The sequence below is a fragment of the Siphateles boraxobius genome, unplaced genomic scaffold (genome assembly GCF_051911475.1).
Source record: "Siphateles boraxobius isolate OS27281-9 unplaced genomic scaffold, OSU_SipBor_1 24, whole genome shotgun sequence".
Classification (NCBI taxonomy): Eukaryota; Metazoa; Chordata; class Actinopteri; order Cypriniformes; family Leuciscidae; genus Siphateles; species Siphateles boraxobius.
This window is the reverse complement of record NW_027508855.1, coordinates 7,204,087-7,219,844: the sequence shown is the minus strand read 5'-3', so window position 1 is coordinate 7,219,844 and position 15,758 is coordinate 7,204,087. Positions and strand designations below refer to the sequence as shown.

Genomic DNA, 15,758 nt, shown 5'->3' with positions numbered 1-15,758 from the left:
AGCAAAGGCTCAAAGGGAGGACTTTGAAGAGCTCTAAGTACCAGAGCACGGTCCCAAGAGGGTACCGAGTGCAAAACACGAGGTGGATTTAACCTCCTGGCACCCTTAAGGAATCTGATGACCAGGTCGTGCTTCCCCAAGGACTTACCTTCCAGTGCATCGTGATGCGCGGCTATTGCGGCGACATACACTTTGAGGGTGGGTGGAGGGAGACAGCCTTCGCTCCAACCCATCTTGCAGGAAGGAAAGCACGACTCCGATCGGGCAAGTTCGGGGGTCCTCCTGACGGGAGAAACACCAATCGACGAACAGGTTCCACTTCAACGCATAGAGGCGCCTCGTAGAGGGGGCTCTAGCGGAAGTGATGGTGTCTACCACTGCCTGTGGCAGACCACCTAGAACCTCCGCGTCCCGTCCAGGGACCAGACATGGAGTTTCCAGAGGTCTGGACGCGGGTGCCATAGAGTGCCCCGTCTCTGAGAAAGAAGGTCCTTCCTCAGAGGAATCGGCCAAGGAGGGGCTGTCGCGAGGAGCATGAATTCGGTGAACCAAGTCCTGGTGGGCCAATACGGCGCCACAAGAAGGACCTGCTGCTCGTCCTCCCTGACCTTGCACAGAGTCTGTGCAAGAAGGCTCACTGGGGGAAACGCATACTTGCGCAGGTCCCGGGGCCAGCTGTGAGCCAGGGCGTCCGTGCCGAGGGTCCCCTCGGACAGGGAATAAAACCACTGGCAATGGGTCGTGTCCGGAGAGGCAAACAGGTCTACCTGTGCGACTTCGAAGACACTCCAAATCAGCTGGACCGACTGGGGATGGAGTCGCCATTCTCCTGGCAGGGGAGGCAGCCGTGAGAGCTCGTCTGCCACACGGTTGAGCTCCCCTGGAATGTGAATGGCACGAAGCGACCTCAGATGCTTCTGACTCCATAGGAGGAGGTGGGAGGCGAGTCGCGACATACGACAGGAGCGTAGACCACCTTGATGGTTGATGTACGCAACGGTCGCAGTGCTGTCCGTACGGACCAGTACGTGCTTGTGTCTGAGAACCCCTTTGAGGCGACGCAAGGCTAAGCGTACTGCATGCAACTCTAGGCAGTTGATATGCCAATGCAGTTGAGGCCCCGTCCACAGACCTGAAACTGCATGCCCGTTGTACGTGGCCCCCCATCCGGTGGCAGAGGCATCTGTGAAAACCACAGCATGCCTGGAAACCTGGACTAAGGGCACTCCGGCCCGTAGAAACGCAGGATCCGACCACGGGGAGAAGGTTTGGCGACAGTGCGGGGTCACTTTGACCCGGAACGTGCCGCTGTGCCACGCCCACCTCGGGACTCGATCGTGAAGCCAGCGCTGAAGCGGTCTCATATGTAACAGGCCGAGCGGCGTTACTGCGGCTGCGGCTGCCATATGCCCCAGGAGCCTCTGAAATTGTTTCAGTGGAACCGCTGTCCTGCCTCGAAAAGACCTGAGGCAGGTGAGCACTGACTGGACGCGTTCCTCCGTGAGGCGCGCAGTCCGGGCGACCGAGTCCAGCTCCATACCGAGATAAGAGATCCTCTGCAAGGGGCAGAGTTTGCTCTTGTCCCAGTTGACCTGAAGCCCCAACCGGCTGAGGTGCCGAAGCACTATGTCCCTGTGATCGCACAACACATCTCGCGAGTGAGCTAAAATGAGCCAGTCGTCGAGGTAGTTGAGGATGCGAACGCCTTGTTCTCTCATGGGAACAAAGGCCGCCTCCGCGACTTTCGTGAAGACGCGGGGTGACAGGGCCAGCCCGAAGGGTAGGACTTTGTACTGATACGCCCGACCCTCGAAAGCAAACCGAAGAAACGGTCTGTGTCGAAGGAGAATCGAGACGTGAAAGTACGCGTCCTTCAGGTCGATCGCTGCAAACCAATCCTGGGGACGGATGCATTCGAAAATGCGCTTCTGCGTGAGCATCTTGAACGGGAGTTTGTGCAGGGCCCGATTCAAGACCCGCAGGTCCAGGATTGGCCGTAACCCACCGCCTTTCTTGGGTACAATGAAGTAGGGGCTGTAAAACCCGGACCTCATCTCGGCAGGAGGGACCGGCTCGATCGCGTCCTTCGCCAGCAGGACATCGATCTCTTTCCGCAAGACAGGGGCGTCCACCGACCGCACACGGGTAAAGTGGACGCCCCTGAACTTGGGAGGCCGGCGTGCAAACTGAATTGCATAGCCGAACCGGATGGTGCGGATGAGCCATCGGGACGGACCCGGAAGCGCTTCTAGCCAGGCTTCCAGATACCGTCCCAATGAACCCACCCGAACCACCGGCGTACCCGCGGAGGGGCAGCGAGGTGGAAGACAGGGACCCGGCTCTGGTGGCGTTGTAGCGACCGAGAGCGGGGGTCTGGGTGCGCCTGACACCAACCTGCTTCCACCGAGGGGCAGACGGCAGAGAAGGCTCGTGGGCGTTCTGCTGCGGACTGCCCGGTGGCGAGGGGAGGGGGAGAGACGAGGAACGAGGCCCTGACTCCTCGTATGCTGGTCTCTGCGCCTCCGGGCCCAGCTGCAGACCGGAGCGACGCAGCTGAGGCTGCGTCACTGCTATCTGCAAGCTGGGGAGAGGGGAACGGGAGTGGTGCAGCTCGGGGGCGGCACGCACTGCCATTCTGACCCTCTCGGATGGAGGAAACTGGTCTTATTATACTGCCAGTCTCGACCGTGAGGGGAAACGAGGGACGAGGCCCGGGGGCATCGAGTCCTGGTTTCCCCTCACCCAGCGAGAGACGAGAGTGACAAGGCCGTAGCCCTCACTGCCATCTGAGCGCTGGGGCCCGTGAACGACTCAGAGGAAGTGGACTGCTCAAACTTTGGGTACCGCTGATTACTGGATAACCAGCGGCGGAACAGAAACTAAATTCTCCACCCGGCCCTCCCCCGGGGGAAGGAGTGGTGATGACACGCACTCCCAAAGAGCAGATCGTCACATACTCTGGGTCGCTCCTCTCAGGGTTGCTTCCCTTCCCTTGGGAAAAACAAACTCCGAGCGGGCTGGTTTTGAGGTGCTTCTGGACCACCACTGTGGACATCGTCTAACCGAGGGCCAGCGCTGTGACTAATCACGGTCAGTCACTAAGCACAGCTCAACCCCGAGTTAGAACTACGCACGTGCAGTGGTAGTGAGAGAGGAAAAACTTCTGCAGATTTAGGCATGTTTGGTTTGCCATATTGGCACCAAAACGCTTCCATACTGCCAAAATTCTTCACACACATCCAGGCGCTTTAGAACAGCCCAGGAAAGTGTGGCTGTTAAGTCTGAATCTTCAGCATGAGAACACGACATTATAGTAGGAACTCAGCATCATTTTCAGAGTATAACAGCCCTCTCTCCGATGTAGCGATCGACATCTGTCCTCCCTGGGGCCCCGAATGAAATGCTTGGTCCCTCATGAGAAGGACCAGAATCCCATCCGAAAGCCTCGACGGCACACGGCACGCTGAGCGGCTCAAGCCTTTACGAGAAAGGGGAGACGAGCAGCACGCCGACGTGGTCATGCACTCCTGAGAGAACATTAACCACCCACGAACGCAGTCTCAACACACTGATTAGGCATGTGAAACAGTGATCGTGGCCGTCAACCAGGCATGCAAGATAGTGAACGTGGCCATCGCTTCGATGACACACGGCACGCTGGGCGCTCAAGCCTTCAGGCAAGGCGAACAACGTGCCGACGTGGTCATGCTCTCATAAGAAAGCATAAACCACCCACGAACACAGTCTCAGCATGTTTGCGATGCGCTAGAGGAGTGAGTGGTTCGTGCTCACTGAAACCCTCAGATCACCAATGTTATTCGCCAAAGTAGCCCTCCTCTGGTGCACCAGAAGAGAAACTAGATCGGGAAATAAGCAAAGGGACTCACCTCATAGAGGCACGCGAGTCTTGATCTTGACCACGCATCTTGAGCGCCGAATGACGCGCGCTGGGTTGCCGTGACAACCCGCGCTGTCAGCCGGCGCTCGACGGCACACGGCACGCTGAGCGGCTCAAGCCTTTACGAGAAAGGGGAGACGAACAACGTGCCGACGTGGTCATGCACCCCTGAGAGAACATGAACCACCCACGAACGTAGTCTCACACACGGATTAGGCATGTGGAACAATGAACGTGGCCGTCAAATAAGGACAGGGAACGATCGCATCCAGAAACACACGAGTGAAACGTCATCCTGAAAAGGACGCGATCTTCACTCGTGTTGCTCTTTCAGGAAGAAAGTACTCTCTCTATCGTGCTGAAGCACACAGGGACCCAACGCGGCAACACAGCGGGGAAACTGCAAGCCCGCTGTGCGCACTCAACCGTTTACCAGCTGTGAAAACAGCTTTTGAATTAACAGCATATAGACGCAGCCGGCAGACAGGAACCGCGCGGTCGCTGAAACGCCATCTCACCAACACAGAGAGATCCCCTCCCGAAACAGCAGACTCGTAGCAGTAAGAAAAATACAATCTTAAAGCTCACTCACTCAGAGAGGACACAATAGGTCGGCTCCGAAGCTAAAAGCATTGCGCAATGTTTACTTCCGCCTTTTATACCCGCGCTGGTAGGCGGGTCGCGGAATGCAAATCTTGCATGCCAATTTTCATTGGCTCGTTTTAATTCACTCGAAGGCAATTGGTCTCCCTAGCGTGATCCCAATTCGTCAGGGAACTCCCCCGACGACACGTCGGAGTTCCCAGGACGAAAGGGAATGACGGTTTTCTATATTTCTATATATTTTATATATTTTGAAATGTACTTAATTCATACGATGGCAAAGCTGAATTTTCAGCAGCTATTACTCCAGTCTTCAGTGTCACATGATTCTTCAGAAATCAAGGATCATTTCTTATTATTATCAATGTTGAAAACAGTTGAGCTGCTTAACCTTTTTTTTTGTGTGTGAAAATGTGTTACATTTTTTTCAGAATTTTTAATTAATAGAAAGTTCAAAATAACATCATTTATTTGAATTAGAAATCTTTACTGTCACTTTATATTAATAAAAGCATTTATTTTTCAACTTTTGAATGGTAACATTCATGCAAAAAAGTATGTAATCTGGACACTTACTGTTCTCAATTATCTGCAAGCACTGATTCTAATCTTGCATTTAGGAACATTTCTTCAATATGTGATATCACAAATTATGTCAAATTGTTTGAAAAACATAAACGCATAGGAAAGTAACTGATTCAGTATGTGTATGCAACTTACAGGCATTGGGATCTTAGAGAGCTCTTTGCCAATGCAATTCTTCATGATGCTCCACAGATTGAGCGAATAGTTGGGCTTCTCTGGGATCTGGGTCCGCCTCTTCCTGTGAGGCTGCACCTTTTTCCCTGAAAAGTCATTACTGCACACAGAACACTAAAAAAAAAAGACAGAGAGACAAGAGTGTTTGTATTAAAAAAACATCAGAAATGTGTAATGTGTTTGTGCTGAAAGACATTATTTGAAGGGCCGCATTGCCCTTGAGGAAAATAAACACTGACTGATGCTCCATCTGTCTCAGAAAGTGAGTCAACAACAGAGAGAAGAAAAGTGAGGTGCAGATATCAGTTAATTAAGAGTCGGTTAATTGAGACGAACAACAGCTGTGAGAGCCCATGATGAACACAGGCCGCCTGAGGAAATACTCACAGTCACACTGAGGACCTGTTTACTCGATTACACCGTTTTCAACTAAAAACAAAACTTTTTATCTGTTTTGGGGGTCTGAAAATGCAAACTTTTGAAACCGGGACTTTAAAGTGCACGTTTTTGAAAACAATACAGTTATTGTCTCCATGTAAACTACAAAAGAATTTGTGAAAATGGTGACGACATGCACAAGCGTATTACGTTTTCAGGTCTAGAGGCACGTAGTGTTTCTTTACAAAGTGGCATCGCCAACTACTGGCCTGGCAGCATAATACAGCAATTTAGTCATTTGTAAACAGGGATCGTTTTGACAACACTGTCATCTGTACACACACACACACACACATACACACACACACATAAAAAAGGCAAAAACGTATCCTTTTTAGTACATCGTTGTCGTGTAAACGTACCCGAGTCTACTGAATCCCTACTCCACATCAAATAGAGTGTCTGAGGCCAATAATGAAAATGATTCTAATTAACATTAGCTTAATAACAACTTTTCATTACAAAATATAAGCATAACAACTTGAGTTACCAGGGCCTGAATTCTCTCTCTCTCTAAGTATGACAAATCAAATAGCACTTAATTTTTCCAGTTTCATTTAAATTTTTTGTTAAAATAAATGAATTCCATTCAAAAAATCAAATCAAACTCCCTTGTGCTGTGTAAAGGCTATAGCGCAATGATAGGACCAATCTAGCAACTAAGCTGTACACTTGCAAATTGCTGTAACTATCTTTCTAACAATATAAATATGATTTCGCACATAATAACAATTTCATGATGAAAAAGGAGTGTAATGTAGGCTATTGAGTCACCGTGTTATAGTTTATTGGAATGTTAGTAAGGCACTTTTCTTTGTCACCCCCATTTTCCGAAAAACAAATTTCAGGCCCTGGTGACATTTGCTTTAGTATTTCAGAATGTCTTACTATTTGGTTTTAAATTAGATTTGTAGTCTGAGATTTTCATTGTAGTCTTTTAGATCCCACCGTATTATGACCTTTGTTTTGGGCTCTTTTATCATGTCATACTCACATTGTCTTCCTGGTTGCAGTCACTGGGCTGTCCTCCGCTAGCACCACTGAGATTACTCTGAGAACGCCTGCACAGACAAGAAAGAGAGAAACGTTGTGTTTGATTGATGGAATAAAGGTACCTGGAGTTGCTAACACATCATGCAGTCAGCAAAGAGCCCTTTACAAGGACCAGATCAGTTTTTGCCCCCATCCATTCCATACTTTAGGTACCATTTTCTCGCATTTGATTTCTCGTTCCCTAATGAGCAAAAATTAGAGAAATACATACATCACAGGTGTTCACAATACTTTAAATATACTGAAAGAAGACCTGTTAGGTTTTGTATTACTACACGTTGTCAGCTCACTGCAGAGTTGTCAGCTCACTGCAGTTATCCTCTGTTTAGTGAATGTATGAATATATCCACACAAAACAAATTACTGGCAATACTTTTGAAAGAAAAGCATAGTAGGTTTTCTACTCCGCGCATCTCAAGACTTCCAGCCTGTAGTTTGTCGAAGATAGTGGGAAGGTGAATTAAGAAATGTATTTTGAATTCATTGTTAGTAAAAATACATTTTTAACTACTATTTTTCAAACGCTCCATTTTCTCACAGACTGCCTCTGCCTCTCTAAGCCACGACTTAAATGAATGCCGCCTGTACCCGCTTAGACATTTAGTCTAGGCTCCCATGGGAATCCTGTGGGAGTGCAGACCTCTAGATCAGTGTCATCACCCTTTAGTCACGTGTTTAAAACCACCTGGCAGAACAACACTTATAGTGATAGTTCACCCAAACAATACAAATCCCTCATGATGTGGAAAAGCCTGTAAGATTTTCTTTCTTCTTTCATTTTAGGATTGAGTGGGATGAAGCTGACCTGTGTTGAGAGGGGTCCGTGGCAGTCACTGTTATAAAGGCAGGTGAGTCCTCCATGGCATCAAAAAACTCTGTATCCTCATCTTCATCACTCCCTTCCTCTTTCCGGGGCCTTTCACTCACTCCTGCACAAGCAAATAAACACAGTTAGTACCACTACAGCAGTCATCATGTTATCAACACAAGTCATGTCTCATAACTGAGCTCATTCCGTTCTGAATGATCACGGGCTCCAGGTCTCACCCGCTTCAGTGGTGGGCGTATCGGGCGTGTTGACGGCGTGCGTGGGGGCTTCTCTCCAGGCTCGTTCCAGGTTGTTGTGCTGCTTGGCTAGCTGCTCGATGGTCTCCTCCAGGTGGGTGCGTTGCTCTCGCTCATGCTGAAGTACTCGCTGCCATCTGCGGCTGTGGCTCTCTGCCAGGTCCAAGAAATCTCGGCACGCCTGCGCGGAAAGATATGAGATATGGGTTAAACATCAACACAAATACAGAAGATTTAGGAATAAAATAAGTGCAATGCAAACCATTGATTTTTGGGATTGATTCTGCTCCTTAATATCTGCCTCCATGATCAACCTCGTTTGGACCCAAACACAGAGCTGAAATAGTAGAGCATTACCCGGAAGAGCATGAACTGGTATCATGACATCAACTTTTGAATTCAAGCCCTGTAGCACCAACAATATTCATCCGGAGCAAATGAAACGAGTGAGTAAAGGGTGTCAACTTGCTGTCGGAGAGATTAGAGAGCAAGAACGCGCAGCTGATATTGTGTATCCTGCGCAAGAGTTTCAGATATTTCAGTATAGATATGTATTGAAAAAAAAATATTTTTGACAACACTAGATTGCACTTAGTTTATTTCAGATGCCTTTTTAAAAGACTGCAATTGAAAAATGTATATTATATCAAATTCAACCAGCCATAGTGGCAGGTAGAAGTGTCCGTGTTACACGCCACTGCTGAAATCCACCCGCATTTGGCGGGTGTTAATGTCAAAGGTTTTATGAAAAGATTTTCTGCTATGAGCAAGGAAGACATGCCGCTGCTGTACAAGCATACATGAATGACCCCCGTAGAAGATCTATACAGGTGGAGCTGGGGAAGGTGGAGGTTTTCTGAAAGCGCACTGCAAACTGCTACAGCAAACAATAGGCTAAAATGTGAATGTTGAGCAGCAAGTTCATTGGCTACAAATACAGTAAGCAGATTGGGTTAAGGGCCTGTGCCATCTACAGTTTTATAACATAACTTTGTATAAGGGTCTAAATGACATATTTTTAATTTTAAAATATATTATCATAAGCCAAAATCAATGATTCGAGAGGTGTGGAGCAAATTCTGTCTCCACATCCTCATTGTCTTTATTTTCCCTCACTATCTCCATCACGATAATCCCGGATCTTAAATTCTCTAGGGATCTTATCTGTTCTACTGCTGCAGGCACCACACATGAATTCACCTGTTTCCTCATTACTGCTCTGGTCTCCCTCATAAAAAGATCCCCACAGGATGAGATCATGGAAATACCTTCCTCTCGCCATCTTCCCCTTTCTCTGCATTTCTTCTATTTTTCTCTCCTGACTGACTTTTGTTTATTGTTCTCATTGAATTTTCTGTGAAATGTCTTACAACAACTGAATTGTCTCATAACACATAATGAATAAGATGTGACAGAAATGTCAAAGAGTTTTTGAAATTGATCATGGGCTGAAAGCAGAAGTGAAAGAATTAATCTGATGGCCAGTGCACGTTCAGAAACACGCAAACATACAGACTGTCTATGGGCTGAGTCAGGCTTTTTTAAGTTGAGTCTGACTAGCAGTATTGAGCAATAGAAGCATGTAAGAGAGGTTACTCTTGGTCAATAGCATGCATGGTCACATGCTTGTACCCAGAGGAAAATGTTATCTGTCAGAGGTTGCGCTTTCAACGTTTAGCAGACAAGGCTTAAACTTAAAATGCATGTTTGAGGCAATCCATGATTGCTTCAGAGCAGCTTTACAGAAATAAACAGCAAAACAACTGTGAATGTTGCAAAATTCTTAAACATTTAAGTATAATTATATCTATATATAGTGTCATTATTCGTCTCAATTCAATTATTTTGTTCCGATAGTTTCATTTAAGCACTGAAACATGACAACCTAGCAACTTTTCCCCCTACAAATAGTGCAATGTATGACACATGGCATGTTTCTTCCTCATTATTAAGAAGAATAACCTACATCACACATAGGTTTCACTAAAAATACCTCTTGTAACCAAACTCAGAATCTGTGAGAGCATCTCTCTCATCATAGCTCATCAATCGTGTTAATAACTGAGACTAAAGTACAGCCACAAAATTATTAAGGCAGCTCGCAGTCACAACCAATCACGTCTTTAACAGTGCCACTGCCTCTGAGTGTCATTGAAATCTCTCTTCTTCATCTCTCCCTTGATCACTGTTTCTTCTCCCTTGTCTCCTGTGGATGCACAATGACATGACTAAACTGACTGACCCTAGTGTGCTGGATCAGAAACCACAGACACATAAATGACTCAGTTTATAAAAAAATAGGCACAGAATCAATGGCCAAAATTCACCTTTTGCAACACCTGCACTGGCAGGTCAATCGAGAAAGTTATAAGATCCTGTAGAGCTTGGGACAAGAAATGCAAAAGTCTTGGGTTCAGTTAACAACAAATGAAAATGCATATAGTTTAATACGGACAGATGTCTAAATCTCTCTATATATATTTAAATACTTCATAAATGAATTATTACATAGTAAAATTCATATTTAAATGCTAAATATTTTAACTGACCGTGAAAATGTATTTTGCATTTTTTAGAAAAATATCTATTTGGTCCTCTGATAGCTGTTTTTTTCCCTCGTCCCAGAACCATTCTCCAATTTCATGCACTTCATAAAAACACAAAGAAAAAGACATTGGGATTTCAGATTCTCACTTTTTTTTTTTAGATCGATAGATAAAAATTTGTTAGATGCACAACATGTGTTTTTTTAATAGACTTCTATTGTATCTTTGTTCGCATTTTTGTAGACACCTATAATCACTGGAATCATTTTTCATTTCAGCGAATGTCAGAAAACCATTATTACATTTCAACTTTAACTACTATGTTGTAGTTTGTAATAAAGTTCCCAGCCAACTCATGAGTTTAATTCACTCAACAAGCCAATTTTTACTCACATTTGGCGCTTTGCAAATGCTAATTTTGGATGCTGTACAGAACATAGTTAAAGTACTCTTGCACTCTTGGCCACACACTCTGCTCTTTTAAATTCCACAAAGAAAGCGACAAACCCCAGCACTTACCTGACTCCTGTGAGCACTGAGCGCCCAGAGCTCTGATGCGATATAGGATCCTCTGTGCTACACTCTGCATGTGACTGCGGCTTCCTAACACGTTCATGAAACTACAGCTCTTCACCTTTAACATAAGCAACACTTCCACTTTTTTTTTTGCTGAGTGAGGCCCTGGGCCCCAGACTGCTCGTGACTTCAGGAAGAGTTTAGAGGAAAGAGACACGTGTGTGTCGTACATCCTCATATCCAAGAAATGCCCTTTAAAATAGTTGAGGGGGAGGGAGAACCATGTGATTCAGACTGTAAATTTGATAGATGATTCATTGTATTTAGAGAAATACCCAGTGAAATTCTCAATAATATTTCAACATATCTCTAGAATCTAGATAGATTTTGAGAATGCCAATTGGTGTGATATTTTGCTCTATAATGCAAAGAGATTCTGAGATTTTTTTTTAATGTGATTTAAGTGTCCGATTAGTTTTTAGGGCCACTACACAAACAGATTCACACAGCTGCTTAAGCGAGACAAGGTTTTTGTATTTAAAATGTCTTTCATTTAGAAGGTCAATCGTATTTTAATAACAAGAACAAACGATTGGAAAGTGTCCCATTTTCCTGTATTCACCCTAATCACTCAGCGCACTGGACTTCACACAATCCTGATATATACTACCGTTCAAAAGTTTGGGGTCAGTATTTTTTATGGTTTAAATTGATCAAAAGTGACAGTAAGGACATAATTATAACGTTACAAAAGATTTCCATTTTAAATAAATGCTGTTCTTTATTCAAAGAATCCTGAAAAAGTCTTCCAAGTTACCACAAAAATATAAAGCAGCACAACTGTTTTCAACACTGATGATAATAATAAGAAATGTTTCATGAGCACCAAATCAGACTGGAGTAATCACCGCTAAAAATTCAGCTGTGCCATCACAGAAATACGTTACACTTTACAATATATTAAAATAGAAAAGTTATTTTAAATAGTAAAATAGGTATTGTTTTTACTGTATTTTTGATCAAATAAATGCAGCCTTGTTGAGCATAAAAAAAGGCTTGTTTCAAACACGTGACAGATCTTACAACCCCTAATTTTTGAGTAGAGTATAATCTGTGGTGTTCAACGAGTGTCATTCAAAGAGTGACAAAAAGAGAAAAGTAAAAAAAATTCTCTCTCCTTGTTTCAAACCTATGTAATATGTATATTATTAAATATAAGATCATCTGTTTATCCTTCACACCACACACCGTAAATAATGGTTTCCCTCTGCCTCTCATTAAAACTGCTTTGGTTTGGCCTGTCCAAGTGCTTTAATGAGCTGGATCCACAATGCTGTTCAGCACTTTTCATTATGCATGTGTAGTTCTGTTCAGCTGGCTATTAATCATTTCAAAGATGAACAAAAGAAAAGTCTACACAGCTGATTAAACAGAGATCTCACTAATGAATGTGTTATAGCATGTTTGTCTGTTACATCACCTCACACACTCAGGTCTTGACTGCTGTCTGCAGGGCTAATGGTTGATACTAAAACCAAGAAGTGAGGAAATGGAACTATTAGAGTCTTAAAATGGTCCTTACAAAACAATGCACCAAGAATTGTATAGAAATCATCATTGAACACAAAATCTAAAGATTGTTAAATTGGAGTACCTGTTCAGATAGTTTGCTCTATATCAGTTTTCCGACGGCATAGCTACCTTTGGCTTTTGAAAAGCAAAAGTTTTTTAACAAACTAACGAGCAATTACCAAACTCTCTTTTCAGAAAATGTTGATGCTGATACAAAAAGTCTGGCTGTGAAGACTAAAGTGGTGTACCAACAATCACAATTATGAATTATTTGTTCAAAATCCTTTTGCAAAACCCACAGAATCAAAATAAATAGCATGAAATTTCATTTACCTACATTACCTTTTCAAAAGTTTGGGGTCAGTGATATTTATAAATAATATTTTTATTCAGCAAGGATGAATTGTGTTATCTTGATCTTTCTAGTTTAAAAAAAACAATCCTTTTTGTAAGTTTTCACAAAAATATTAAGCAGCACAACCGTTTTCAAAATCAATCACCATATTATAATAATTTCTTAAGAATCATGTGACACTCCAGTAATGGCTGCTAAAAATTCAGCTTTGCCATTACAGGAATAAATTACATTTTAAAATATATTCACATAGAAAACAGAGTTCAGATGAGTTCAGTAAAGTTCATTAAAGTTGAAATGGGAATACACAAGACGAAATCAACTTCAATATTGATTTCCATAACTGAGAGTAGTGATACCTATCCAAAATTTGATTTAGGAAATCAAAGACACAAAGGACATCCATAAAAGTGAGAGCTATTCCTAGACTAGTATTGATCACAGTGGAAGCCAGTTCTACTTTCATTGATTACACACAAAAAAGAAAAACAATCTTCGATCTAGGTATTTTCAACTACGTTTGACTTTAGAGCCACACTGAACATGAAATTTGAGCACAGATTAGGATTTTCTCTGGAAAGGATTCAAAGTAAAACTGCTGTTCTGCAGCTAGTTTCACACATGGGTCTGTTATCTCTTTTCCACCAATGCTGACCAGGTGCTGGTTCTGGGCTGGTGCTTATGCCAGTTCGGTGCTGGTTCTATTCGCCAATTATCTAAGAACCAGCTCGATTTTCCACAGACTGTAGAGTCAGAGTTGGGCTACCTCCGTTGTCCTAGCAACGCGTCATGACAACCATAACAGCAATGGAGAACTACATATCAAGTTATGAAATGAATGTTGTGTGTTTAACATAGGGTGACCAGATGTTCCGGTTTGACCGTGACACACACGATTTTGAGTTGTGTGTCCAGACAAAAAAACTGTTGTGTCAGGACGATTACTAATTATAGCCCGATCACTAACTAAACCCATGTAGAAAGACTAATAAAGCGTCCAGCTTTGTTTTTGTTTTCCGTCCATGCCCAAAGCTAACGTTAACAGCTGACCGGTGTTTTAAAAATGGAGTCCCGAAGTTTTTGTTTTCGAAACGTTACGATAACCCGCCCCCAGCACCTGACGTAACCGGTTCTTATCTCTAGACCAGCGCAAAGTTGGTGCTGTGTTGGAACCTGTTTTCTTGGCCCAGAGCCAGGTTAATTTGTGTGGAAAAGCAAAGAACCGATTTGAAACTAGGCTCTGGTATGTATGATGAAATATGTTTGGGTAAGAGAGCTAATACTGGATTAGGTTTCAATTTGTCCATTTTGATAAATGAACCACAATCTTCCATCCCACTCTTTCTGAACATTGCTCAATCATACTGGCCATGGCAATAGGGACTCGAGGAAAACACAGTCCAGATGATTGAACACACTAAACACAACCAGTCCTAAATATAAGTTAGGTAGTTCATGAAAAGGGAGACACATTTCTCAAGCTCCAACAATTGTATTCTCAGTATACACATTTGCTTATACAGAGTAACTGTAACGGTGATCAGCTGGAGTGCCCTTGAGAGCCAGCTGAGGGCACTCCACATCAGACTATCATTGTTCACTCACAACTACATTTCCCATAATTCACTGCCTGGACTCATCTCTGATTATCACATTCACCTGTGTCTCATTATATTGTTTAGTTCACCCCATATAAGCCTGGTTCACCTCATCATTCCCTGTGAAGTCTTGTACGTTATTCCACTACATTGCTGAGCATTTCATTTGTTTTCTTTGTTCCTGGTTTTTGATCTCTGCCCGTGTCCTGGTTTTCCCATTCCTGCCTCACCCTCTGGATTTGTCTGTTTGTTTGGATTGCCTGCCTGTGTATGACCTTTGCCTGGATTCTGATTACGATTTGGATTAACTTTGATAAACTGCATTTGGATCCTCAAACTTCTTGTCTCTGAGCAGTTCATAACAGAAGACTTCGCCGACATGGATCCAGTAGTTTGTCTCTTCCACCTCCGCCAAGGTAACCGTTCAATTGAGGATTTTGTCGATGAGTTTTGTGAGCTTAGCATTGGGGTGAACTTTAAAGATGCTGTCCTAAAGGACATTTTTCGCCGTGGACTTAATGAGCTTCTTAACTACCTCATGCCTGACAATACCCCTCACTACACTCTAGCTCAATATCTTGAAATTGCCATTCGGTTAAGCTCTGCCCTTCGCCACGACATGCCAGAGCTTCCAGCCATCTCCACCACGCCTACCATCAAACCAGCCACCGGATCAGTATATGGATGTCCTGGACTGATTTCCAGCGTGGCCGATTCCCCGCTGATACCAGCGCGTGCTGCCGGGAAGGCCATAGTCCAGCCAGAGTCTCGTCCCGCCGAGACTGTCCGACCAGAGCCTTCACCGCTGTCCAGCCCAGAGCCCTCGCCGCTGACGCCGTCCAGCCCAGAGCCCTCGCCGCTGAAATCGTCCAGCCCAGAGCCCTCGCCGCTGGCCCCGTCCAGCCCAGAGCCCTCGCCGCTGATGCCGTCCAGCCCAGAGCCCTCGCCGCTGGCCCCGTCCAGCACAGAGCCCTCGGCGCTGGCCCCGTCCAGCACAGAACCCTCGCCGCTGGCCCCGTCCAGCACAGAGACTGTTCACGTCACGTCTGCCCAGCGAGAGACTGTTCACGTCACGTCTGCCCAGCGAGAGACTGTTCACGTCACGTCTGCACAGCGAGAGACTGTTCACGTCACGTCTGCCCAGCGAGAGACTGTTCACGTCACGTCTGCCCAGCGAGAGACTGTTCACGTCACGTCTGCCCAGCGAGAGACTGTTCACGTCACGTCTGCCCAGCGAGAGACTGTTCACGTCACGTCTGCCCAGCGAGAGACTGTTCACGTCACGTCTGCCACAGCGAGAGACTGTTCACGTCACGTCTGCCCAGCGAGAGACTGTTCACGTCACGTCTGCCCAG

At 45.0% G+C, this 15,758-nt stretch overlaps 1 protein-coding gene across 8 annotated transcripts in view; it reads right to left on the bottom strand.

Moving 5' to 3' along the window:
* The window catches only part of osbp2b (oxysterol binding protein 2b), a 94,740-nt gene that overhangs the window by 9,062 nt on the left and 69,920 nt on the right, over positions 1–15,758 (bottom strand). For 4 of the 8 annotated variants that reach the window (XM_077241076.1, XM_077241078.1, XM_077241083.1 and 1 more), the window contains 4 exons: positions 7,799–7,997; positions 7,557–7,680; positions 6,693–6,759; positions 5,222–5,374 (listed from right to left, as the gene is read on the bottom strand). In XM_077241076.1, coding sequence (XP_077097191.1) covers positions 5,222–5,374; positions 6,693–6,759; positions 7,557–7,680; positions 7,799–7,997 — 543 coding nt within the window. Of the gene's footprint in view, positions 1–5,221; positions 5,375–6,692; positions 6,760–7,556; positions 7,681–7,798; positions 7,998–8,078; positions 8,154–10,143; positions 10,200–10,365; positions 10,466–10,881; positions 10,987–15,758 lie in introns of those variants that run through there. The other 4 variants (XM_077241079.1, XM_077241081.1, XM_077241082.1 and 1 more) reach the window with 4 other exon arrangements.